Source organism: Myotis yumanensis, unplaced genomic scaffold (genome assembly GCF_028538775.1).
Source record: "Myotis yumanensis isolate MYYU_CA2020_CCGP unplaced genomic scaffold, mMyoYum1.0.hap1 SCAF_2, whole genome shotgun sequence".
NCBI classification, from domain to species: domain Eukaryota; kingdom Metazoa; phylum Chordata; class Mammalia; order Chiroptera; family Vespertilionidae; genus Myotis; species Myotis yumanensis.
Window position 1 is genome coordinate 2,898,000 of NW_027223753.1, and position 26,478 is coordinate 2,924,477.

The following is a 26,478-nucleotide window of genomic DNA, read 5'->3' on the forward strand; positions in this document are numbered from 1 at the left end:
AGAGTCCATCTCCAGGCCTCACGGGCCAGTGGCCTCTGTCACAACTCGTCAACTCCGCTGTGCGAAAGCAGCAGAAACAATATGTGATCGAAAGGGTGTGGCTGTGTATCAATAAAACTTTATTTATAAAAACAGGTCGGGGGGCCGGATTTGGCCATTAGGCAGACCTCTGATCTATGTATGACATGGAAAAAATGGGACAGCCACAGAAATGAAATGAAGACGAGTGATGCCCACAGCACTGCCCTTGAGGGGTCATTGTGTGTCAGGAGGGGGACCCCTCAGGTCCAAGGTGACCCCATGTTGCCTGCTGGCCAAGCCCCTGACCTCACTGCCCCGCGGGGATGCCGGGAGGAGGGGAGAAGGCGCAGAGGCCCTGTGTGCTCCGATCCCCATTAACCCGCTTTCCTTTGCCCGTCAATCTGATTTACCGTCACCCGCAAAGGGGGGGCCTGATTGACCTGTTCCGGCTAAACCCTGAGCCCTCCTCCTGCCACTCACTCTCCGCAGTGCCTCCCCGGACAGCCGGCCGAGACAAGGCCGCTACCTCGGGTGCAGGACTATCTGGGTGTCTGTTTTGCCTCGTTTATTTTTGATTGGCGTTGCTCACACAGACTGTATGTTCTCGTCCTCAGCCTGCGATGCAATAAGCGTAGCATTTTAAAAGCCTGCGTGTGCCGCCTCATGAGCGGGGCAGACGAGCGCCGGCCCTCGGCCTCTGCTGGGAACACGCCTCAGAGACGCTCGCCCGCGCCCGCTGCACCCAGTGACCGTCCCGTTCTGCGGAAAAGGCGGGGTTTGATGGTTGGAGGCCCGGGGACATGGAGAGCCCTCCTGGTGCCGTGGGCAGAGGAGGTGCCAGGGGCCCACCTGAGCAGCAGCCGGGGACCGTCACTGGGCAGGCCGAGCGCGTCCCTCGTGAGGCACTGGGATGAGGGTTTCGGGCGCTCATTCTCGAAGTCCTCGCCCAGCCCCGGGGGTGGCACTGCCTGTTGGCAGCCACTGGAGACAGTGGAGGAGCCCGAGGCCCAGAGTGGTTCAGTGGCTGCCAGCGTTTGCAGACCTCTGATCTATGACGTTGAACATGAAGTCAAGACAGAAGTGATGGTCCTGGGAGTCCCGCCTCTGAGCCACTGCCCGCGGCTGCCCCAGCAGAGAGGGAGCCACAGAGCCACCTCCCCCCCAGCCCCCCCCCCCCCGCCGCCCACCCCAAGGGTGAGCTCATCGCCGCTTTCCTAGATCTGGGGCGGGTGGGAGGGAGGGCAAAGGCAGGAGCCGGGGCGTCTCGGCAGGAGCCCACTTGAGGGCCCAAGTGAGATCCTTTCAGGGCCCACGGAGCCAAGCCCTGGGTTCGATGAGGTGTCTTCATGGCCTTTCTTGACGTTTGGGAAATTTGCATAACGTGTCACTGGGGAGGTGTCTCCCAGGAAAAAAAAAAACAGGGAGAGTTTCAACCTCGAAGGCTTGCATTTGCACGAAAGCTCTGGGAGGCCTCCCACACATGACGCGATGCGACTCAGGTGCGGATCGTCGGTGGGGGCAGTGCTGAGCGCGCACCAGTAAATCCCGTGGACCGGGCTGTGGCCCTGCCTCCTTCATTGCACCCCCTCCGCAGTGAGGTGTGGAACGGGGATGGGCAAAAGGCTGCAGATCCCACCCAGATGTCTGCCTTCTGGTGTCAGTGATTAGGAGGGATGAGCATGTCCAATCCCGGAGAGCAGGCTGTGATCCCCTGAGATGAAAACTCAGACCCCAGGGCTGGCTGGGAAGTCATTAAACCACCCGACATCCGCCCGCGGAAGAAAAACTAAATCCCAGGGACCAGGAGTCATGGAGCTTCGCAGAGCGCTTTGTGGGGACACGGGAGGTAAAGTCCCAGACTCGCCCAGGAGCCTGTGGGCAGCGGGGGCAGGGAGGCGCGTGGCCCAGAAGGCTGTGTGCGAAGCGGATGGGGGCGGTGGGTGCCCGGGAATCTGCCTCGCAGGAGTGAGGGGGCCTCCTACTCGGCACAGGGATGATGGCAGGGGGTCGTCCAGGGGAAGGCTCGGCCAGCCTCTCCCACGGAGGACCAGAGCGAACATGTGTTGGGCTTGGGGCACAGCAGTGTGGCCAGCTGCTCAGCCTGCCGTGTCGCAGGAACGCGGGGTGGACAGTATGTCCTGGACTGAACGTGTGTGTCCCAGGATCCGTACGTTGAAGCCCCAGTCCCGACAGAACGGCATTAGGAAGTGTGGCCTCTGGGTGGTGCTTAGCTTTAGGGGCGTCCTGAGAGGGGGAGGGTCCTGCAATGGGTGGTGGCTTATAAGACGGGAAGAGACCAGGAAACCAGTGAGGACAGCAAGGCTGTGGCCGTGTGCAGGCCAGGAAGCGGCGTCCCCGAGTCTGCCGGCACTTTGATCTTGGACTCCGGCCTCCAGGACTATGAGAGACACGCCTGCTGCTGGCACCCCCACGCCGGGCATTTCTTAATGGCAGCGCGAGCTGACCAGATGACAGTGAGCGTGGCTGTGTCCTCCTGCAACGTTATTTGTGGCACTGAGATTTGGAGTCTCGTTCTCTCCATGTGCCATGCAATATCATTGTTTCCTCTTTCCTCCGGCCACTTCATATGCAAGCACAGGTGTGGAGAGCGGCCACAGCGTTTGGACGGGTTCAAGCCTCGGACTAATGAGAGGGCACGGTCCTCTCGTGGCAAAGCCACGTGCAAGTCCCAGCTTGGAGGGCAAAGCCCTCCCAGCACAATTATAGCCAAAGGCTGTGGCTGTGAGCTTGACCGTATGGTCCGAACCTGTGGTCCCACGTGGCTGAGTGATATGAGCTGCGGGAGGTGCAGCCAGTGCTGCCAAAACAAAGCTTGATCAGGTGCATGCAATTGAGTAGATTCGAAACCCGAGAGAACATTGTAAACATCTTGACCCGCCCTGACTTTGCCTCGTGGAATCTGCCATAAAATAAAGACTCGGCTTGCAGGCCATGGCACTGTGTCTACATCTGAGAGCAGCGTCCCACCCAGACCCAGCTTTATTCTCTTGTCTGTCTTCTCCATCCTTCACTGCCGCCCTCCCCCCCACTCAGGGTCACCCCTGGCCGTGCTGAGTGTGGCACACACAGGGCCCACGGCCGCAGCAGAGCCCGGCCCAGGGCACCAGGGAAGCCACCCGCCGACCACGATGGAGGAACTGCTCTTGGTCTGGGCGCCTCCCTGGTTTTCCAAAGAATTTCAGCAAACCGAGGCCCCTGTGGAGGTGGCCTGGGTGTGGCCCCGGACAAGCCACACCGAGGGTGGCTGCTGAACACGCCCAGTGCCGGAGTCAGGCCCTCGAGCCTCAAATTCCCCCCGACACGTACCAGCTGGCTGACCTCGGGCTCAGCGTCCGCGTCTGCAGGATGGGCACAGTCATGGCCGCCTGTGGGGTTTTGTAAGGATCCGTGTGACAGCACGTGAAGTGTGACACATGACATCGGCCCAAATGCTATCGCTAATTCAGTCAGAAAGCTTGTGTGGAAGCTTCGAAAGAAGCGATGTTATTTATTCCCGACGGGGGTGGGCGAGCCCTGCGCAACTCAGAGCACAGCTTTGGGGTCAGCCAGGCCCGGTCGGGACCCCAGCCTGACCTCTCTGAGCCTCATGTCGCCCTCTGTCGGGTGGGGAGCAGCAGTGCCACCTCCAGGCTGTGGGGCCCCAGGGATCAGGACCTTTGATCAGCAGGTCTGTCCCCCCTCCTGGGAGCAGGGGCCCCAGCCTGCCGGGGAGGCCGGCCTCCTGCCCCTCGAGGCTGCTGTGCTGCGGAAGGCTGGCTGTGGGCCACACCCCGCTCCCCGGGCCCGGGCATGCCAGGCGTCCTCAGCTCTGTGGCACCTCCTGCCACCTACTTCCTGGTTGGCCCCGGGGCCACCACCTTCCACCGAAATGGGCTTGTGTCTGGCCGTTCTGACCTAGGAGCAGGTACTGGGGGTGTTTCGGGACCCTGTTTCCCCAAGATGGGTTTGTGTTCGTGCTGAGCGGGGCTTGCGTGCTCCCCCCTAGACTCCACCCCTCCTCTCCCCGCCCTGTAGGCCAGGCTGCAGCCGGGTGACAGCTGCCCCTGTGACTGCCCTGCAGGACAGACAGAGCCTGCGTGGCCCTGTCAGCAGAGCCGCCACAGCTCTCCCGCCAGTGACTGCTGGCAGAGGGTGCAGTGCAGCCCAGCAGCCAGCCGGGGTGTCCGACTGGGACATAGTCCTGCCCCCGGAGCCGCTGGCTTCTGCTTTCATCCCTGGGCAGCGAGGTGCCCGGAGATCAAGAGCGCTGCAGGGTCACCTCTGTCGCCACCACAGGGCGCGAGGCGATGCCAGCTGCCCGCAGCCCCTGCCAGCTCCCAGAGGCTCCTGCGCGGCTGCTGTCGCCTGGGAACCCCTGGCCTGGGATTCAGAGGCCAGGAAGTGAGGGTCCCTCCTTAAAAACAAGACGAATGAGTCCCCCCTCTTCTGCGAGGGGCAGGGCAGCTGGGGAACCCCAGCCTTCCCCACCCTGCAGTTCTGTGCGGAAGCCATAGCACGGCCACCGTCATCTCCATTTGGGGGAGGAGGGCAGCGCTGGGCAGGCAGCTCCCGGGTGCCCAAGGGGCTTCCTTCTGCTCAGAGGAGCCGGTGCTTCTGGCGAGGGCCCCTCCCTCCCCCAACCCTCCTCCCCCCGCCCCCCCCCCCCCCCCCCCCCCCGCCCGGCAGGATGTGGGAGCAGGGTGTGGTCTCGATGGCCAGGTGGAGGCCGGGAGCTGTGACTGCCTCCTGAATGAATGGCTGCAGCGGGGCCTGGGCCTGGGCACTGGGATTGGTCACAGGGATGCGGGCTGTTTCCCGAGTCTTCCCCTGCCTCGCTGCCGCTCACGAGGTCTGTGAAACACAGGTTCCCTCTGCGGCACCCTTCCGCCTGGGGCCGCCCCATCAGGAGGCACGGCTGCCGATGAGGCCCCACCCGTGGTCAGAGCCTCCGTTCCCTCCCAGGGCCTCAGTGGTGCTGACCCAGCAGCCCAGCCATTGCCGTGCAGGGTCCTGGTGCAGCCAGAGCCCAGCCAGGCTTCTGTCCAGAGGCGGCAGGTGCCTGATTTGGTGGCGATGGGGGCTGTGCAAGGGGATTTCCCGTCTATTTGGGACGGTTGGGATTTCTTGGCCGTGACCTTTACCTTAACTCTGACGTTGGTTAGATGTGAACGGGGCCTCTTCTCGCACCCGCCTGGACGGGGCTCTGTGCTGGGTCGATGTGTGTGATCAGGGACAGGCCTTTGAATGTCGCTCTGAGAAGATTGACATGTTTAGCCTGTGACCTTTGTTAAGAAACTCCTAATGGGTCTCCGTGGTCCAGACGCTCCTGCTCTCGTCTGGCCACGTGAGGTCCACGCTGTTCAGTGGCAGGTGGGTGGGTCAGCGCACCACTTGGCTCCCACGGCTCAGGCCCGGGGGCTTGGAGGAGAGACAGGCCCCTCGTGGCAAAGAGCAGGTGCCGGGCCGTGACCCTGCCCCAGGACATGCGCCCCGCTGGCCCCACCATCCGAATCTCAGCAGACCTCATGGTGCTACCGAGGAACGGGATTGTTGGTCTCCACACCCCTCCCGCACCTGGCCTCTCGCTTGCTCCTCGATGGCCCCACAGGCCGGACCAGGGGTCACGTGCACCTTGGCCAGACTCTCGGTCCTGGCCCCAGACTTGCTCAGAGGAGAGGAGGGGGCCCGGAGGCGGGCGTCTGGCTCCTGGGCGGGAGGTGGGAGGGGGGGTGGCTAGGGGTGTTATGCAAGCGCCCTTCCGGATCTGTGCGGTTTCGAGCAGTTACACCTCTTCCTGTCTCTCCGAGGCCCACAGTCACCGCGGTGGCTGCTGCTGGCTGTGGCCGGCAAGGCGGCGGCCCTGTGCTGGGAACAGCCCCAGCCGAGCTTCAGGGCTGTGGCAGGAAGGCTCTCCAGGGCTCGAGAAGCAGGAGCTGGAGTCCCAGCCCCAAGCCCCGAGGCTGCCAGGAACATCAGTAATGTCCAGCTGTCTGTCCGTCACACCTGGCCGGCAGGAGCCTTGCTCTCTGCCTCCCCTCGGTCATGTCCACTGAGCATCTGCCGTGTGGCTGACGCCCTGGGGCCCTGGGATTCATCTGTGAGCAAGAGAGACAAAGCCCTGGCCCAGGAGGAGCCGACATCCCAGTGATTGCGGGCATATGGGGAGGGAGTGACAGTGGGGGACGTCCCTCATGGTGTCACGGCGGCGCCCTCCAAGGTAGCCGGGTCCTCACACCCTCCCTCATCAGAGGAGGGTTGGTCTTTGCAACCAGAGGACAAACTTCTTCGTGAAAGACTTGCAGCTTCTCGCTTCTTTACCCTGGGGAGGTTCCAGGCACCTGGTGTGAGAGGCTCGGGCCTCGCTGCCCGCAGCCACGCGAGCTGAGACATGTAAGAAGAGGGGAGGGACCCCAGGCCCCAGGCCAGCCTTCGATGAGACTGCAGCCCTAGCCGCCGGCAGCCTGACTCAAACTCAGGATAGAGCCCGAGCCAGAACCGCCAGCCCCGTTCATCCCGATTCCTGACCCTCCAAAACCGGTGAGACAGGCTTGTTTTAAGCTGCTAACCCTCGTCCTGTGGCAACAGATAACTCCTACGTTATCACTCTTCCGACCTCAGCTATCGAGGGACAAGCCTTCTGGAACCTGTGAGGATCCTGCCTTTGGGTGCGGCCACAGAGGCCCTCAGAAGCATAGACTTCCTTCATGACATTGAGTCCTCCCTGTGTGTGACGGTCACATGCATGGGACTAGCCCAGCGGTTCTCAACCTGTGGGTCGCGACCCCTTTGGCGGTCGAACGACCCTTTCACAGGGGTCGCCTAAGACCATCCTGCATATCAGATATTTACATTACGATTCATAAGAGTAGCAACATTACAGTGATGAAGTAGCAACGAAAATAATTTTATGGTTGGGTCACAACATGAGGAACTGTATTTAAAGGGCCAGAAGGTTGAGAACCACTGGACTAGCCTTTTTCTGGGAAAGACAAGTAGCCTTCCACGAGCAGAGAGCAGAGGCAGCGAAGGAAATGCAGGTGGCGTCAAGCCTGAGGACCTGGACAGTGGTTTCCTGGAGGGACAACAGCTGCCCGGGGGCAGGGACACGTCTGTGCGCGAGCGGCTTCGTGGTGCCAATACCCAGGAGGGAGCCGTGAGCGGCTCCTGGGCAAGAAGCACTCCCAGGCCGTGGCCCTCACCTTCCCTGCACCGGGGCCGGGCACAGGCGGTCCCAGCACCCTGGCCCTCCTCACGCCCCACACGCACATGCACCTGCAGCACGTGGGATCCTCACACCCCGTATCACTTCACGGAGGAAGACACTGACGCCTGGGAAGCCTGGGATTGCCCAAGGCCACCCCCAACGGTCCGTTAGAACGCGGACCCGGGACCAGATCTGAGCCCCGACGGGGCCTCACACCCTCCCGACAGCTGAGTGGGTCTCCTCGGGTCCCCCAGAGGATGGAGCTGGGGTGAGCTCGGGCAGGGTTTCGATTTAGAAGCGGTGACCTCTCCAGCATTCAGTGTGCTAACTCCCTTTCCCATCAGGTCCCGCTCAGGGAGGCCCGGCCACCCCGGTTTCTCGTGCCCCAGGATCTACGGCGCAGAGAACGTGGCGGCCTGCTTTCCCGTCGTTGGAAGTAGCTCCTGCCACTCTCTGCAGCTGTTGTTTCACGTGATGAGGATGATGATCCTGGGTGTTAAGCCCCGGATGCGCTCCCGGGAGTGCTCAGGCTAAAGCTCCGCCCTCCTGCAGGAGAGTGGCGGCGGCCACAGCGAGCACCCGTTTCTCATGGTCCGAGAGTCGGGTGGCTCTGCATCCCCGTCTAGTCTGGGCGGCATGTGCAGTCTTTGGACCAATGGGTTTGTCTGTGGCAGAGGCTCCAGGGCAAGTATCCAATGGCCGAGGCTGGATCTGGTACAGTGTGTGAGTGTGTGAGTGTGTGAGTGAGTGTGTGTGAGGGTGAGCGAGTATGTGAGTGGGTGTGAGTGTGTGTGTATGTGTGAATGTGAGCATGTATGTGTATGTGTATGACGAGTGAGTGTTAAGTGTTTGTGAGCGTGTGTATGTGTGAGTGTGAACGTGTGTGTATGAGTGTGAACGTGTGTGTATGTGTGAAGTGAACATGTGTGTGAGTGTGAGCGTGTGTGTATGTGTGTGAGTGAGAGTGTGTGTATGTGTGTGTTGGGGGCCAGCTAGCAAAGTCACACAGCAAAGGACTTGGCTACCAGGAGAAGTGAGACATGGCGGCCAATCAACCTGTACCTCCCTCCTCCATCCTGAGCCAATCCGATGGCAGCTCGGCCAACCAGAGCATCTGGGTGACCCAGGCGTCCCAGCCAGGCCCCTCAGAAAGTGTCTCCTGTCATTCTGTCTCCATCCTGGACTCGAAGGCTCGGGGCTGACCTTTCTTTGCAGTTTAAGCTGCGTGTTCCTTTTCTTCTGTCTCCTGGATGCGCTAAATTCTTTCCATCTTGTTCAAGTGTCTCTGGGAGAGGGAGGAAGGGAGGGAGGGAGGGAGGGAGGGGGAGGGACGAAATATAAGCAAATGAGGCGCAATGTAGACCATTGGTGAATAGGATGAAGAATACAGGGGTTTGTTGCTGTGATTTTTTTACAACGTTATTGATGTGTGAACGTTTTGCAAAATGGTCAGTTGGGGAACAGAAGGACGGAGCCTCCTGACCTCTTGGCCCCCGTCGTCGCCGTCAGCTCACCCTGTAAAAGCTGGGCGCTGAGGTTTACTCGGCGGCTCTCCTCTTGGGCTCGGTGTTTCACTTCTGGCCTCTCTTTGCCCGTGAGGGAGGATGGGCGGCCTGGTGAGCGCCCCTGCTTCAGTGTCTCCCTGTACAAGTCGGGGGTTTGCTCAAGGTCCACACAGGCCAGGGCCTAGTGCAGGGGACAGGGACCAGACTTTGGACCCCGAGCCAGCTGTCCTTCCTGGGCCTGGTGCGCTTTCAAATGGCTTATAGCTTCCCCTCCCCCCGCCACTGGGAGGTGGGAAAGGGGACTTCCCCTGCCCCTGCTGCTCTGCCTGCCTCCCTCCAAGGTGCCTGCCATTGGCAGTATCCCACTAGGACATCTGTTTCTCCAGGATTGGCTGCTGGGAGGATGCAGTTGCTCCTCATTGGATGGTGGCAGCTGCAGGGCCAGGAGGAGGGCTCTGGGCGGCAGCTGGCCTCTGGCTCAGGGAGTCCAGGCTGGGTAGGGGGAGAAGAGGGAGAGCTGGCCTCCCCAGGATGCCCTCCTAGTTGCCATAGGTGGTGCTGGTTGTCCCTGCACCTGTAGCTGCCTGAGCACCGCCCTCCCCTGGACAGGGTGAGCATTGCACCCTCCAGAGAACACTGCCCTTGTTCATCCAATGGACAGCACCCCAGGTCCTCCACCACCGAGGGCAGCACCCCCATCCTCCACCACAGAGGGGTTCAAGGTTAACACACCGCCCATCCAGCCACCCCCCTGGGCTCTCCCTGGGGGAGCCTTCAGCAGGCTGAGTTGCGGTCATTCAGTCGTTCATTCATTCAACAAATATTTGAGTGTCTATTTGTGCCAGGCACAGCTGTGGACACAAAACAAAGCTGGCAACTTCGTGGGAGGGAGACATCATAAATGAGATGGTGGGTGCTATACGAGGCGTGCTGGAGGGGATACGTGCTGGGAGGAGGGGGATGATGCCGGGAAGGGACTGGGGGTGTGGGGGAGACGGGTTTGCTGTTTAAGGTAAGGTGTTCGGGAAAGACTCCCGTGAGAAGGCGGCCTTTGTAAAGGAGACAGAGGTTGGGGGGCGGGGGCCCTTCAGAGAGATCTTGCAGGTCAGAGGGCTCAGGTGGAGGAAGACCAGGTGCAAAAGCCCTGAGGCTGGAGTGTCTGCGGGTTTGTGGGGCCTCAGCAGCCAGTGTGCAGGGGTGAGGTGAGCGCGGGGAACAACGGGGGGCGGGGAGGGGCAGATGGGGGTCCCAGGCTGGTGCTGAGATTTGGGCTTTCGTTCTGAATAAAGTGAGGAACCACTGGAAGGTTTTGGACTAAGTAATGGCATCATCTGATTGATGTCTAGGAGGTTCTTCCGGCTCCTGTGAAGTAGACCATGGGGGGAAGGTGGGAGCCAGGAGCCCCTTAGAAAGCTTTTGTGGGGACGAGAGAAAAGGTGGTGGCCGGGACCGGGGAGAGCTGGTGGGGATCCCTGCGAGAGGCGGGGGGTCCTGGATGCTCCTGAGGGGGTGGGTGATGGGTCCTTGCTGAGCTGGGAATGACGGTGAAAGGGCAGGGCTGGGCGCCATCGGGAGCTCAGCATGATCTGTTGCTGCCCCAGATGTTACCACAGTCTTTACTCTCGGTGTCTGTGGGCCAGGAGGTGGGGCACGGCTCCCCTGGGTCCCCCGCTTCAGGGCCTCCCAGGCTGCATCAAGGTGTTGGTGGGGCTGGGCTCATATTCACAGGCTCGACTGGGGAGGCCCCCCTCCCCCACAACTCACACGGTGGTTTGAAGGATTCCGTCTTGTGGGCTGCTGGCCAGAGGTCACCCTCAGTTCCTCGCCATGTGGGCCTCTCAACATGGCAACTTGCTTCATCAGAGCCAGCAAGTCAGAAAAGAGATGCCACTAGCAAGACAGAAGGCACCATCTACGTGCCTCATCACAGAAGTGACGTTCCATCACTCGTGCCACCTTCTGTGGTTAGAAGCAAGTCACTAGGTCCAGCGCTCACCCGGGTGGGCGGGGGGGTTACACAGGGCGTGAGCACAGGGGCTGGGGGAGGCATTGGACAAGCTGCTTCCTTTTTAAAAAAACATATTTTCGTCCTGGCCGAGAATCAGTGATTCTCTCTCATCATTGATGTTTCTGTCTCCTCTCCCTTCCTCTCTGAAATCGATAAATATATTTAAAAATATTTTTTTTTCCATTGACTTCAGAGAGGAAGGGAGAGGGAGGGAAGGGAGAGAGAAACATCAATGATGAGAGAATCATGGATCAGCTGCCTCCTGCACGCCCCCCACTGGGGATCAAGCCTGCAACCCGGGCGTGTGCCCTGACCAGGAATCCAACCGTGACCTCCTGGTTCATAAGTTGATGCTCAACCACTGAGCCACACTGGCCGGGCACAAGCTGCTTCCTTCACACTGAGCAGCCCCGCCAGTGGCCTGCAGTGGGCTGGAGTTGGGGTCAGGGGAGGGGAGGCAGCAAGGACGGCCCTGGGATGGGGAAGACAGAGTTCTGAGCCCACAGAGGCCCCTGAACAGAAATGCAGGGGCATTTTGGGCAACAGAAATGCGCTCCCAGGGCCTCAGCAAAGCCGCCAGGGCGGGTGAAGGACCCCCCAGGAGCGCTTGTGGGGGAAAGTGGGGAGATGGGGCGGAAATTCTTCCCGTCCTTGGGCCTGGTTATCAGCCTCGTCTGAACCACCGTGGGTCTGTCTGTCTGTCTGTCTGTCTGTCTGATGACGGACGGGCGATCACCTTCACCCTCGCAGAGCCTCCAGGCCAAACCCAGCTGGCCTTTCTGAACCTGCTCCCCCTTTGCTTCCCCCCAGAGCCTTCCCGCGTGAAGAGCCCCAGGCGGGACCAGTGAGGCCGGCTCCATGTACCCAGAATCCACCACAGGCTCCCCGGCTCGGCTCTCCCTGCGGCAGACGGGCTCCCCCGGCATGATCTACAGGTGACTCCTGCCCCCCCCCCCCCCCCCCGTCAGTCCTGCCTCCAGGAGGAGCCCCCGAGGCCACTGTCTTCCTCTTGACCTGGGGAAGGACCGAGTGAGGCCCATGGGCTGTGAGGTGCAGCAGCAGGCGTGGTCCCTCCAGCTCCCCCATGCCCGGGGCGAGGCTCAGATGCTGGGAGGGTGGGGTCGGGGCGGCCTCTTCCAAGCACAGCTCGGGTCCCTCTGGGTAAATCCCAGGCTGACCACAGGGAGGGGGCAGGAGGCATTGGGCCGAGCTCGGAACCCAGGCGGCATCACTGCACGAAACCGGGGCCCAGGTGGGGTCCTGGGGCCCCTCAGTCCTGGAGCGCTGGGACCTGCCTAGATGGTTATCGGCCTGAGCCCCAGCCAGTGTCCGGGAAGCCACAGGGGAAAGGACTGTCCCTCCATCAAGACCCTAAGAACCCACGGCCAGTGGGGTGACAGCAGGTCTCGGGTGGAGGTCTTTCCACCCAGACAGACCTTCCCGGGGTGGTGGGGGGAATGGGGGCTGGGGTACCTCCTCTCTTGTTTCCTCTTCTCTGGTGTGTGTGAGGCAGGCCCAGGACCCGGGTCCCAACAGAACGGGCCTCTGCCCCCGCGCGCCACTGGGTGGCGCTGCCGCCGAGCGCTTGGGACCGGCGCGCGCCCTCCCGACAGCGCGGAGCCAGGGGCGCGGGGTGGGGCCGGGGCTGCCAGCGTCGCGGTGGGCTCCGGGCTGGCAGCTCCCTGTGGTTAATGCCGATTGTGGACTCTCTCTTCTCTCCCTCCTTCTCTCCCCCATTGCTGCCCGCAGTACTCGGTATGGGAGCCCCAAAAGACAGCTCCAGTTTTACAGGTAACGCGCTCCGCTTCCCTAAGCCGGCGCCCAGGGCAGGGGTGCGGGTGGAAGGGCCGAGCGCTCCGGTAGGTGCGCTGGTGGTTTCTCGGAGATAGAATTCCCCGATGAGGTCCGGCCTGTCCCCGCCCGCGCGCCCCTCCCGCGCCCTCTGTTCTGTCCTGGCCGAGACCGTGAGATCGGGTCGCGGGCTGATCTGGAATCGGCTTTGATTTGGGCAAAGGGGCTGGTGACACCTGCTCAGCTCGCGGGCGCCCCCTAAAGCCTCCCTCGGGCGCGGAGGAGGCGCTCTCCTTGCCGCCATGGGTCACGGTTTCGGGGTTCCCAGAGTAAAAGACGCTGTGGCCAGCCGGTCCGTCCGCTGTCCGCTGTCCTTGGATATGAGCTGATGGCAGCCTCCTGTGATCACAGGCCAGCTCCCGCTCAGGGTGTGCGGCTCTGGCTCCGGGTCCGAGTGGCCTGGATGGGGGAGGCCGACTCGCTGGCGTCGTTCTGATGCGTTTCCTTGTCCCTTGTCGGTGAATCAGCGCCCGTGTCGCAGGGCGAGAGGCTCTGTCCCCAGGGACGCGGTGCCGAGGGCACAGGCAGGTCGGTCAGCAGGGCTGGCTCGGGCTGTCCCGCCGCCTCCTGGGCAGCCGCTGCCCAACCCCCACAGCAGGGAGGCGCCCCAGCAGGGAGGCGCCCCAGGAGGGAGGCGCCCCAGGAGGGCGGTGCTTCCCGAAAGCCTGTACCTCTAGGTACTGACTCTGCCACTTTTCTCCTTTCGGGAAAATGTCAGGATGGGGGTCCGAGGGGCACCCTGCCGCCCTGGGACGGTGTGGGGAGTCCGTGCGGCTCTTGGGGGCAGGGCCTGGTGTCGCATTCGGGCCTGGGAAGCCGCTGGGTCCAGAACCAGCTCCCCACACCCACCTGTGACGGGATGTGGGGGTTCCTGCGACGCACCAGGCATCTCGGGCAGTGGGTGCAGGGCCGCGCTGGGCCCCCGCATGGCTCTTTCCCTCCCAAAGCCCTGGCACCCCTGTCCGTGACCCTGGCCTGGGTCCTGGGGCTAATTTTGCTGCTGCTTCAGGGCCTCCCATGCGGCCCCCCTTACAGAGCACGCTAAAGAGATGCGCCTGCCTTGGTTCCACCCACAGTTTTGCTAGGCATGGTTTTGCCTGAACCAGTTGGGTGTGAACCTGGGCTTGCAAATGTGCTTGGATGAAATGTGCATTGTGGTATCCGTATGCAACGGCCCAGCCGGTCAGAGTGAACGGTGGGGGGGGCAGGGGGCACCCGTCCCAGCAGGACCTGACCAGTGAATCCCAACGTGCGTGGGCACTGCACCCTCCGACACCCGGCCGCCTCACTCCCGGGAGGAAAGAAGCATGAGACAGGCAGGCGGGAAAGGCCCCGTGGGCGTCCTCGTCACCCGGGCACTGACGTGGCTCCCGGTGGCTTTAAGTCAGTCAGCTCTGTGGAGCCTCTCCGGGAACAGGGCAAAGGTGTTCAAGGCATGCCCTGCCCTCATCCCTGTATCCGTCAGCTGTTAACAGAATGCTGCATAACAAACAGCCCCCAAAGTCATTGCTGTACGAGAGCCGTTCATTTCTTGTTTGTGTGTCGTGGGTTGAATAGAGCCAGTCCATCCAGGCTGGACTCGGCACTGAGCTGCAGGTTGGTTCCAAGTGCTCCTCCTCCCATCCTTGCTAGCCAGGGCCTGTCCCAGGCCCATTCTTCTCGTGGCAGAAGCGTCAGGGGGAAAGCAGAAACCTGTAGGGCAGTGGTTCTCAACCTTCCTAATGCCGCGACCCTTTAATACAGTTCCTCATGTTGTGGTGACCCCCAATTTCATGGTTACAAATTGAACATAATGAAAGCATAGTGATTAATCACAAAAACAATATGTAATTATATATGTGTTTTCTGATGGTCTTAGGCGACCCCTGTGAAAGGGTCGTTCGACCTCCAAAGGGGTCGCGACCCACAGGTTGAGAACCGCTGCATCTGAAGGCCAAGGTTAGAACCCACGCACTGTCACTTCGGCACATTCTTTTGGCCAAAGTGAGTCCCATGACCCAGCCCGATGTCAGGGCAGGAAAGATACTCCCCACCGTCACCCCGCGGGAGGAACCAGTGACACAGAGAGGGGCGGAGGGGCGGCAACAGTGATGCCACCTGCCCGGGGCCCAAATGCCCCAGTGTCCAAGGTGGCCCGCGTCTGGGAGAAGGCTCAGGAGCTGCCGGGGACCCGAGGAGGACGGGGCCACAGCCCGCCAAGAGTCAGGGAGGCTCCGCGGAGAAGGCAGCGCGGGGCTCTGAGCTGGACCTTGAGGTCTAGACAGGATTCAGCACAGAACCAGGAAGAACGTTCCAGTCGAGGTGACAGCCTGAGCCACGACTCGGAGAGGTGCACCCAGGGAACAGGAAATGGTGGCTTCACAGACCTGGGACAACATGTGACAGGACTGTAGAGGTGGACGGGGGCCTGAGGAGGGAGGAGCTTGGGCTGCATCATGGGGTCCAGGGGAGCCATGGGCGGTGTTTGAGCAGGGCAGGGACCTGGCTGGATGTGGGCGACCAGGAGAGAGGGAGAAGGCTGAACCGCAGGAGCCGCGGGAAGAGGGAGGGAGAGGGAGGGGCACAGGAACCGGGTGTCTGGAGCTGGTCCATGGGCTTGTCAACCAGGACAGAGCAGCCGTGGCCCGGGGAAGGAGACAGTCCTCGTTCGAAGCATGTCAGGCCGATGACTGCCAATCAGTGAGGCCCAGGGCCACCTCCCGCCCAGGGGGACACGTGAGGGACGTAGTGGACTCGGGCCTTTGAGAAAAACCATCTCACTTCCGTAACAGGCCTTTCCAGACGATAACACCGCCAGTCACGCCCATGTCCTCTAGGGCCATGCATGCACATTCCACGTGCTTTCTCCTCAGGCCTGGGGCCGTGACTCCCTCCCACCGTCCCCCCACCCCCCATCCCCCCACCTGGAGGCTGGTGGCCGCCATGCTGTTTGCAGGTTTGTCACGGGTAAGCAGTGCAGCCTCTGTCCAGAATCCCACATGCACTGGAGTCCTGTTCGCTGGAAAGTGATGTCACGCTGAGACTTTTTGGCATCCTGGGGTCATGTCCCTGGAACAGGGGCTCCGCAGAGCTTCCCCCCAGAGCTCAGCCTCGAAGTATTTCCCAAACCCCAGGGCAGGACGCGTGCTGTGGGGAAGGGTCCCCGAGCCCCTACCTGCGGGCATGGCCAGGTGTTGTCCAATAGCCCGCTTCCCGAACCTTCCGGCCCTTTATGGGCACTGGGTACCAATCTGGGCACATCCCAGTGGAAGGCGGGAGGGGCGTCCGTCCCCGTGTGCCGAGGGGGGTCTCCCCAGACCTCAGCCCCTTAAATATGGGTGGTGGTCACAGGCCACAGGGACCCGGGCTCCCCTACTGCAGACAGCTAGGGATGTGACGGGGACGGGGCTGTACACCTGGGTCCTTCCCACCAGGGTTCCATCGGGGACAGTGGAGGCAGGGGTGGCCCGAGGCAATGGCAGGACCCCAGCTGGTGCCCCCGCCAGCCCCAGCGCCGAGTCGGCCTGGCCGGCAGCACCGCCGAGCTGCACTTCCCGGGCGGGCGTTCAGGGGCTGCGGCCTCCTGAATAATTCAGCCTGTTTCCCGAGACAAGACGCCCTAATAGGACTAATGGACTTGCTGCCTCCCAGCCGACCCCTGGGGGCCGCGCCCGTTCACCAGCTGCCTCAGGCGCTCAGCAGCGACACTCCCTAACGAGCAGCTGCGAGCAGACCCAGAGAGCGGCTGCTCATCAGCGGGGTGTCCTTTCCAACCAGCAGGCGCCAGAGCAGGTGAGCGGCCCTTCCCTCAGGGTCAGGGTGCTGCCTGCGGACAGACGAGCATCCGGGGACAGAATAACGGAGGGTGGTGGTCAGGGTGCACTGAGCTTTTTGGAAATTAGACCTGCTATGTTTTTTTCAAGGCCTAAAACCTCCCCAAAGCCGGCCTTGGGTGACCGTGGGGGGAGCTGGGGGGGGGGGGGGTTGGGGGCTCGGTGCTGGCGCCCGCTTGCTCCCAGACCTGCCCTCCAGGGAGGCCGGGTGTCGGTCTCACCGTGGGCTCACCGGGGAGGGTCAGCATTTTCCGTTTCCCGGGAAGGGCAGAGGACGGCTGGTGGCTGTTGGGGCCCGCGCCTGAGCAGGCCGCTGCCTGGCTGTGCCTTGGCTTGCTGACGGGTTCGCGAGCAAAAGGGGTTTTGTTTCTGCCCCCACGCCTCGCTGACGCGGCCGCGCAGCCGCTCCCTCGCACCCCGCTTTCAGGAACTGTGGCCGGTTCCTCCGATAGGGAGAGGAATGTCGCGTTCAAAGAGACCAGGCTCCTTCCAAACCCCCTGCTTTGGTGGCTTTCGGTAAACAGACCGGAGTTCAGAAACCCCGTGGGAAGGCTCGTGGAGGCCGAGGCCGCATGATCCCGCCGGCTTAGCGAGGCCAATGTGGTCCTCCCCCTCTTCCCATGTCCCAGGCTCCCTGACAAGTTCCTCCGGGCCCTGGCCCTCCACAAGGAAAGATTTGCAAAAGGCCAGCCCAGCTCTGGGAGAGCCTGTGGGGTAATGGCTATTGGGGGGGGCTGATTTTTCCTGGGATGGGGTACAGGAGGGGAGGGGAGAGGAAGTCAGTGCTTTTGAGTTCTGAGACGCGAGAGGGCTGGCTGGAGCCCCAAGGATTCTTCCTGGGCCCCCCTTTACCCAAGGACCTAACCCTGCTCGGAAGCCCTGTGTGAGGAGGGCAGGAGCCACTCTGTCCGCCCAAACCAGCGGCACCGGGGCCAGAAGAGACTTCACGGGCCACACCTCCCTCCAGGGCCTTCAAAACGGGGGCGTTTCTCAGCTACCCCCGCCCACGTTCTCCGCTGTGCTTGGCCCTCTGGCCACAGACCCCCTCCTGGGTGCCAGCTCCTCACCCCTGCACCTTTGCCCGGGGGCTGCCATGCTCACCCGCACTCACCGCTCCCAGCACCCCCGGCCCTTGCTGGCCCCACCCGCCCTGCAAGCATCTCACGAGGAAGGGATGTTCCCTGCCAGGCGGGTGATTGTCGGCGTCCACGTTTGGTCCAGGCAGACATGTCCTAGTCACGTTTGGTACCTGCACGGCGCCCTCGGATCACTCAGGCCCGTGTTCGGGTGTGCCTTCTAGCGAGGCTTGCCCTGCCTGCAGCCCCGTGCTCTCCACCCTTTGTGTGTATTTTTGTCCCCACGCCTCTTATAACTGGTGTCATAGCCCAGGTTGCTGGCAGCCACCTCCCTGTACAAGGCGGGTTCCCACGGCAACACCAGCCCCTGCCCAGCATCCGGGCAGGCCCTGTGCAGCCCGGGGCAGCCTGTGCACGAGGCCCTGATGGTCCCACTTCACAGACATGGAGACTGAGGCCTGGAGCGGTCAGGTGCGGCCTGGATGGCACGGAGCGGGTGGCAGGGCTGCCCCGTCCAGAACCTGGGCACGTAGCCATCTGCCGGCCCAGCTTCGGGATCTTGGCGAGATTTCTGGAGCCGCACCAGCTCGGGGTGCTGTTTGGTGGGAAATGTCTTGAAAGCTAATGGCTATTGATCTCGGCCTGGCCGGGCCTGTTTTGGGGAAGTGCCCCTGCAGCTGCAGCCTGCCCACTGGGGACACGGACCCCAGGGAAGCCAGGACTGGCCTGCTCTTGCGCCACACGGGGCTGGCTGCGGGCCACACGGCCACCTCTGAGGCAGCTGCCTGACACTGTCCTGAGTGCACTTGGAGGCAGGGAGGAAGGGCGGGAGCTGGTGCTGCTGCCTTTCCTAAGACAAACCTGACCCGGAACCCCAGGCCCCTCTCCTGCCCAGAGTGATTCTCCTGGAAGGCGGGGCCTTTCGCTCCAGAGGCATTGCTGTTTTAGCATCCAGCAGTGACCTCAGTCCAAACCCGTGGGAGTATCAGAGGCCATGGGCCCTGCAGGCCCCCCTCCCCATGGATCTGAGCCACGGTGAATGCAAGACCTGCCCAACCCCTCCCCCCTGCCTGGGTCTGCGTCAGGGAGCCTCCCAGCTCTGCCCGGTGCTGTGGGCACTGCCAGGGAAACGCCCAGTCCCTGCCAGGGCACCGAGCAGGCAGCGGTGAACGTGGGCAGGAGAGTCCCGCCCTCCTGACCTTCAGGTCAGCAGATGCAGCAAGCAAGCTGCTCAGAGAAGCCACAGAGAAAATCCCAGCGGGAAGGGTGGGCTCACCCAAGGCCCGGGCTGGCTCCGATGGCACCTCCGCCCTTGGGGACCGAGCAGCAGCCCGCGCAGCCCTCCCAGGGACGACCGAACTTGTCTCCCTTGGGGACGACAGAGGTGGGGCAGTGCCGGCACCTCCAACTCCCAGGGCTGCGCTCCAGGGCCCCGCTCTGCAGCCGACCCATCTCTCCGTGGTGATGGTGACGCTGCTGGGGCCGCTGGGCTGGCATCGGGCCGGGCAGAGGGCTGGGCAGGTGCAGGGGGCACTCCCGATTGCAGACCACCCCTGCCCCCTGTGACCGTGTCCTCGTTCCCGGTCAGAGATGCTGCTGGGAGGGAGGGGGCAGAGCCGTGAGGGGCCCTGGGCTGCCTCCCTCGCTGCGTCCGTGAATCTCCCTGACGGTCGCACTCGGCACACGCCCTCATTGCCGTTGCCCGAGCTCTCAGGCGTCACTGTTTATCCGTCGTGCGGGACGCCTCGCCCTCGAAGGCCCACGAGTTCCCATGTGATGTGGGGACTCACTCCCGCTTCCCTGCTGGTGGACACTCATGTTGTTTTCCTTTCTGAGGGAGCGTCATCATCATTTAGGGTTTTTAACACTTAAGCTTTGAAATGTCCCTAATAACCTCCCCCCGTCACCTTCCTCAAACGCACCCGCTCAGTCTCTCTATTACAAGAATCCTCGGATGGTGACATCCTGGTGACCACAGAGCGTGGAGCCTGGCGGGCGCTGCTGGTGCGTCCAGGGCGTGTGCGTGGACGGCTCTCCCTTCCCCCGCCCGCGATGGGCAGGTTCGCCCGGCATGGTCACACAGGCCGAGACGCGACAGGTGCGCTTATGCTGCTACCCAGGCACGGCCCTTCCCCTGGTCTTCCCCGGCAGCGCCTGCAGGGGCCGCTCTGCCATCGTGTCTGGCTTTGGGGCTCCGGCTGGCTGCATGCTCTCTGTGCCCGATTTCCCTTGGAGCCCCCGAGTGTGCCGCCTGGACTGCAGCTTCCCTGGGCTTGGCTCACAGTGCGGGGGGCGGGCTGGTGCTGAGCCAGAGCCCTCGGCCACGCAGCCTTGAGGACAGAGACTCACCCCATGGGGTGTTTACCGCGGGGCCAGGCCGTCCAACACCCTGGTGGCTGTTCTCGTTGGAGGACGTGTCTCTGCCACTGCCCTGCCCCGGCACCAGCGTCCGGCGAGGGCAGTGGGGACAGCGGCCCTCGCTGACCGGTCGCCGCTCGGCCTTTCCCGTCCGGACAGTGGCGGCCCCCAGGCGGGACCATGTTGTCCATGACGTACAGCGAGAGCCTGCGGAGCGTGAGCAGCAGGTGTCACTCGGACTGGGCCCTGCACCCCGTGCGCCAGACCGACGCCCTGGAGCTGCAGCGGCTGCGGGAGGTGCGGGCGGCCGCCCAGGCCCGGAACATGGAGAGCTTCCTCCGCATGCACGGCCTCTCGCTGGACGGCTGCACCGCCCGGCGCACAGGCATGAAGTACCGGTAAGGGCCGGCGCGGCGGAGGCACCGGGACACGGCAGGGGCAGCGACGGCCGCCACCCAGGCCACCCGGGGAACGGCTTTATTGTGCGTTGCAGTAAATATCTTGTGTTTAAAAATTTCAACCATGCCCTGGCCGGTTTTCTCAGTGGTAAGAGCATCGATCTGCGGACCAAAGGGTTGCGGGTTCGATACCTGGTCAAGGGCACATGCCCCGGTTGCAGGTTCGATCTCCAGCCCAGGGGCGCGAGCAGAAGGCAACCTGTCGATGTGTCTCTCTCACATCGATGTTTCTCTCCCCCTCCCCCTCCTCCCTCCCTTCCACTCTCTCTAAAAATCAGTGGAGAAAATATCCTCGGTGAGGATTTTTTTAAAACTTCCAACCACGTGGAAACAAGGCAGAGGCAAGTGGAGGACTGTGCAGCCCTGTCCTCCAGAGACAAGCACTGAGTTTGGGACATTGTGGGTGAAAAGAGGGTGTGGTTTCTACAGCGGTTCTCAACCTGTGGGTCGCGACCCCTTTGGCGGTCGAACAACCCTTTCACAGGGGTTGCCTAAGACCATCCTGCACATCAGATATTTACATGACGATTCATAACAGCGGCAACATGACAGTTATGAAGTAGCAACGAAAATAATTTTATGGTTGGGTCACAACAGGAGGAACTGTATTTAAAGGGCCAGAAGGTTGAGAACCACTGGGTTTCTAGAAAAAAGGGGTAGACGTGCTCGCTCTTCCATTTGTCTTCTGCAGCGTCGCTGGGCAGAGTAGCCACCGGGGGTGACAGCACAGGTCAGTGGAAAGGCTTAATCGTCCTCTCCAACGACAAACCATCCCGGCGCCGAAACCCAGGGGGCCCCGGGGGCAAGGCTGTGCGCCCCTCCTTTGCGCCCCCCGCAGGCGGCCTCTGGGTGGTGGCTGCAGCTACACCTGTAACTCTCGTAGCAAAGGCTGGGGCTTCACGGTCCCTGTGGTCTCCGGGTGACGGGCGTGTAGGGCTCTCGGGACCTCGGGAGGACATCCTGGTTAGCTCGCCCGTCTTTGAAATCAGCACCAGGGACAGCACTCGGGCCAGGCGGGCACTTGTGTGTTCATTTCTAAATTGCATCTTTGCGGCTTTATTCCTGTGCTTCCCGGGGATAAGCCCTCGCCAGAGCCAGTCGGCCAGAAGGGACCTCCCCCCGCCCCCCACCCCCGGCACCCAGTCTGGGTACCGTTGTCAGATTTAGCAAATTAAAGCACAAGATGCCCATTTACACTTGAATTTCAAATAAGCAACAAACTGATTTTTTTTTTTTAGTGTAAGTATGTCCCACGAGATATTTGGGACACACTTATTCTAAAAAGTCAGCCGTTGCTTGTGGGCGTTCGGATTCCACCGGGTGTCCTGTATTTGACCTCTGCCCCGCCTCACTCAGGCCCGGGGTTACCTGGCTGGTCTCCCGAGAGCGAGCAGAGGCCAGCCCCGTTGCGTTAGCGTTTTCTCCTGCAGCCGATGGGTTTGGGCCTCCGGCTCTTTGTTTGAACATGTGCTTGTGGTTTAAAGAAACAGCACTGCATCAGCTGGCAGCCTGTGGGACCTAGTACCTGGCCAGAGCACAGGAAAACAGCACCTCTCGAAGCTCTTGGTGAAAATGCAGCTTCCCAGGCCCAGCCCCAGACCACCGATTCAGGAGGCCTGGGTGGGGCCCAGGGGTCTGCATGTGGGACAAGCTCCCCTGGTGGCTGGTCAGGTGCTAAGCAGCCCTGCCAGGGCCGAGGAGCACCCCGAGCCAGGGGCAGGGCCAGGGGCAGGGCCTTGGCCATCTGCAGCTTTCCAGGCCTGTGGGCTCCCGGCAGACAGGGCGTGTGGTCCTGCCTGCAGGGTCCAGCCCGTGGAGGGCTGAGCTGGTGAAGGGTCAGCACCGCAGGCTGCCATCCACCTCTCCCCCCACCCCCAGGGCCACATGGACAGGTGGGTCCTGGGGTGCCCCTCCCTGGCCTCAGTAGGTGGCATCTGAGACCTGCCAGGGCCTTCTTGGCAAAGGCACCAGCTCTGCCCTCCCAGCCCCTCTGTCTCCCAGGTGGGTCGGGGTCCCACCCTCAGAAGGCGGCTCCTGCTGCCACGTCAGGCCCGTGTCCCGGGGGGGATGAAGGGGTACACTCACCCGTGGGGAGTGATGGGAGAAGCTCCCGCCTCCAGAAAGCCCCTCTACGCTGGAGGCCCAGGGGGGTGCACACCACCTGTGAGCCCTTCCGGAGGGCCAGGCCCCGTGTGAGCGCTTTGCGGGCGCCATCTGACCACACCTTAGCGATCCGCGCTGGACCCGAGACCACTGAGGCTGGGAGGGAAGTCGCCGCCCCGAGCCGCCCAGCTCACACGCAGGGAGCCCAGGACCCAACACAGTCAGTCTTCACTCCTGTGTCAAAAGGCAGGGCCGGAGCTGGGAGCAAGCTCAGCCACCCTCCTGCAGACACCCCTGGGTGGGTCTTCCCTGGGCCCTGTCAGAGCCGAGGGTGCAGCCCGCAGGGGCAGAGGCGTCTGGGGGCCGAGCTGGGAGGGACACAGGGCTCCTCGGCCACGCCCCTCACTTTGTCATTGGAAGTCAAGCCCCAGAGAGGGTAGGACACCCACCTGGGGTCCCAGGGTCAGTTAGCAGCAGAGCCTGGGCTGCCCCCGCCTGCCTCCTGTCAGTGACCTTTCTCGGGCCCTCCCAAGGGCAGAAAGCACACAGACATCGGCTTTGGCAAGGCCCACCCTGCAGGGGGTCAGCGGGCAAAGCCTTCCCGCCAACGGGGACAGCTCTCTGGGTTTCAGGACCCCATGAGGGTGAGTGTGGGAAGGAGGGTGGCATGGGGAGTGTGTGTTGGCACCTGCTGAGACCTGAGGCCATGGCAGTGCTGGCACTTCTCGGGTCTCCGTCCCTGAGCCCATGGCATCATCACCAGGCAGAGCGGCTTTCTCCTTCACGTCTGGGGATCTGGCTTCTCCTCGCGCCAAGCCCGGGGGAGGCCCCACTGGCCGGGGCAAGGTCCACGAGCAGATGGTGCCGCCGGAGCCGCACGAGCTCGGCCGCCCACTGGCTGCGCTGCCTGCCTCTCCCCGTCCTGGCCGGGCGGCCGTCAGCCTGGAGCAGCCGGTGCCGCCGCTGCCGCCGCCGGGATGGCCAGAGCAGAGGCTTGTGCAGTCGCCTCGTTAATAATGAATCGCCGGGTGCCTCCTGAGCCCCCCGCCGGCCCCCTGATGGACCTGGTGGGCGTCCCGGCCCCTCGGTGTGCGGCCCCGGGAGCTGAGCGCCAGGCGCCCTCCCGGAGACTCGGGGAAGCCTGCGTGGCAGCTGCTCCCGGAGCCCCAGGCCTCCGCCCACTGCCCACAAGGGGCCCTCCCTCCTCCCGTCAGAGGCTACAATGTCGCTCATTGGTCAGGAGTAACTGGCAGCCCAGCCCTGCTGGACACTGGGGGGGCCGGGCAGCCAGAGCCAGAGGGTGAGGGCAGAGCAGGGACCCGGGGAAGAGGTGAGAGGTCTCCCCACCCCCGCTGGGAGTCCGATCCCCTGGCCGGAAGGTGCACGGGAGTCCGTCCTCTCCGTCCTTGTCTTGGGAAACCCTCGCTCCTGAAGGAAGGCCTCGCCGCTCCTCCGCCTTCGGGGATAAAGTCTCATCGTCGGAGAAGGGGCAGATGACTTCGGAGCCCGGAAGGAGCTGGGAGGCGCCCCGGAGCTGAGGGCCAGCACCCCTCAGCATGCAGGTGTCTTTCGTGTGCTCCGAGCATGGCCTCAAGGGCCGGGGCCCCGAGGAGCGGCTGGGCCGGCCGGCCACCAGCAGCCCCAGCCTGGGGACCCGCGGCCGCTTCCGCGCTGTGGCCATGGTGGCCCGGAGCCTGGGACAGCTGTCGGTGCAGAGCCACCCGAGCGTCAGTGACGCCGGCGGGAAGCAGCCGGGGATGAAGTACAGGTAGGAGGCGGAGATGGCTTTGCGGACGGGGTGCCCTCCCCCACCCCACTGGGAGCGCTGGTAAATCTGCAGATCCCATCAGACTTGGCCGGTTTGTGAGCTCAGAGGCCAGGAGGGGCTCTGGTAGCCGTGGCGGGCGGGTGAGAAGTAACATGTTTCTTCACGGCGCAGGGAGAGGGGAGGGGGTGCGTGGCGGCCGGTCTGTTTCTGCTTGGGGTCAGGGGTTGCCATAGCCAAGCCCTCAATGTCAGACTCTGATTCTGTGATGCTTCCTCTTCCCGGGAACCCCGGGCCCCGGCCACAGGCCCCTGCCCTCCCCCTGGGCACAGGGCCCGAGGGTGGTCCGAGGTCTTTGCAGCCGGGCCACGGTGACAAGCGTCGTGTGATGGTCCGGGACCACCCGGTGACCCTGGGATGGAATTAATGTTCCCTCCCCGGCCTGAGCCAGACCCCGGCAGGATTGACGCTCCATGGCTCGGAGCCGCTGCTGGGGTCTCCCGTGGATGCTCAGCCCCACGGTGAGGACACCAGCTGTCACGTGTCCCTCTGCTCGGGCGCCGGCCCCCAGGGCTGCGGCTCGCACTGTGTCCTGTTCCTGGAGACAGTTGGGGGGCAGGGACCCTCCTGCTACCCCTTGCATCGCACCCCACTGCTCCACCCAGGCTCTTGCCCAGATGCTCGGTGGGCTCGGCCCGGTGGGAAGGGGGGCCCAGCTTTGTGCAAAGGGCCCCGGGGGAGGGTCATGGGCACCCTGCTGCGGGCCTGGCCTTCCTAACTCCCCGTGCGCCTCTCTGCCGGAGCCCCTATTGGTCAAGAACAGCGTTCCTGGGAGAGGGGAGCCCACACAACCCACCTGCAGTTCCAGGAAGGCTGGCAGGTCGCTGGTTCCCGGTTCCGCGGGGAAGTGCTGCCAGTCCTCTCTGATTAGACGCTCCCGCGGCCCAGAAAGACCAGAGGCTCCTGCTGCGTTTCAGGGGGTGTCTGGGCTGATGGCCGGTGCTGGTGGCAACTCAATAGTGAGGGGTCAGTCCTGACAACTGAGGTGTAGAGATTAACCGCCCCCCCCCCCAACCAGGGCCCCCAAGCGGGACCTACGCCCCCTGGAGGCGAGTGCTGGAATCACTGAGTCCTTCCGCATCTGAGCCCGTGTCCCTCCTCCCCGGGTCCTGGGGGAGGCATCTGAGCCCGTGTCCCTCCTCCCCGGTCCTGGGGGAGGCCTGGCGCTCTGTGATGAGCCTCCAGGAAGCAGGCGTTGGCTCCACCCTCTGAGCTCAGGGAGGACCACCGGGATGGACTCTCCGTTCTGGAAGCTCTGGGGGCTCCAATCTCCTGCTAAGTAGGGATCAAAAGCTAAGAGTAAGCAGGAGACACCTTTCACTTTGATACCTGTTACCCCTGTGATCTTTGAGTCCATCTGGTATCCTCGAAGGGCCAGCTCTAAAAATACAAAGCGCTGTGCAAGTGAAAGGAGTGAGTGGCCATCAACGCGACTTCCCTCCTGAGAGCCTCAATCACTGAGGACCAGATCTCAGAGCCTAAGGCAGTGATGGCGAACCTAGGACACGCGTGTCAGAGGTGACACGCGAACTCATTTTTTTTGGTTGATTTTTCTTTGTTAAACGGCATTGAAATATATAAAATAAATATCAAAAATATAAGTCTTTGTTTTACTATGGTTGCAAATATCAAAAAGTTTCTATATGTGACACGGCACCAGCATTAAGTTAGGGTTTTTCAAAATGCTGACACGCCAAGCTCAAAAGGTTCACCATCACTGCCCTAAGTGCTCAAGATGACTGTGTGCACCTGTGTGTGCACCTGTGTGCTCCTGTGTGTGCAACTGTGTGCCCACCTGTGTGTGCACCTCTATGTGTACCTGTGTGCACCTTTGTGCTTCTGTGTGTGCAGGTGTGTGCTCCTGTGTGTGCACCTGTGTGTGCACCTCTGTACCTGTGTGTGCACCTGTGTGTGCACCTCTGTGTGTACCTGTGTGTGCACCTCTGTGTGTGCAACTGTGTGCCCACCTGTGTGTGCACCTGTGTGTGCACCTGTGTGTGCAACTGTGTGCACTTGTGTGCTCCTGTGTGTGCACCTGTGTGCCCACCTGTGTGTGCAACTGTGTGCACTTGTGTATGCACCTGTGTGTGCACCTGTGTGTGCTCCTGTATGTGCACCTGTATGCTATGTCCTCCTTTGTGTGCACTTGTGTGTGTACATGTGTGCTCCTGTGTGTGCTTCTGTGTGTGCACCTTTGGGCTCCTGTGTGTGCACGTGTGCACCTGGGTGCACCTGTGTGTGCATCTGTGGGCACGTG

At 62.5% G+C, this 26,478-nt stretch overlaps 1 protein-coding gene across 5 annotated transcripts in view; it reads left to right on the top strand.

Moving 5' to 3' along the window:
• The window catches only part of KCNAB2 (potassium voltage-gated channel subfamily A regulatory beta subunit 2), a 65,807-nt gene that overhangs the window by 14,946 nt on the left and 24,383 nt on the right, over positions 1-26,478 (top strand). For 2 of the 5 annotated variants that reach the window (XM_070403957.1, XM_070403953.1), the window contains exon 1: positions 23,953-24,164. In XM_070403957.1, coding sequence (XP_070260058.1) covers positions 23,953-24,164 — 212 coding nt within the window. Of the gene's footprint in view, positions 1-3,885; positions 3,947-11,548; positions 11,674-12,487; positions 12,530-23,952; positions 24,165-26,478 lie in introns of those variants that run through there. The other 3 variants (XM_070403955.1, XM_070403954.1, XM_070403956.1) reach the window with 3 other exon arrangements.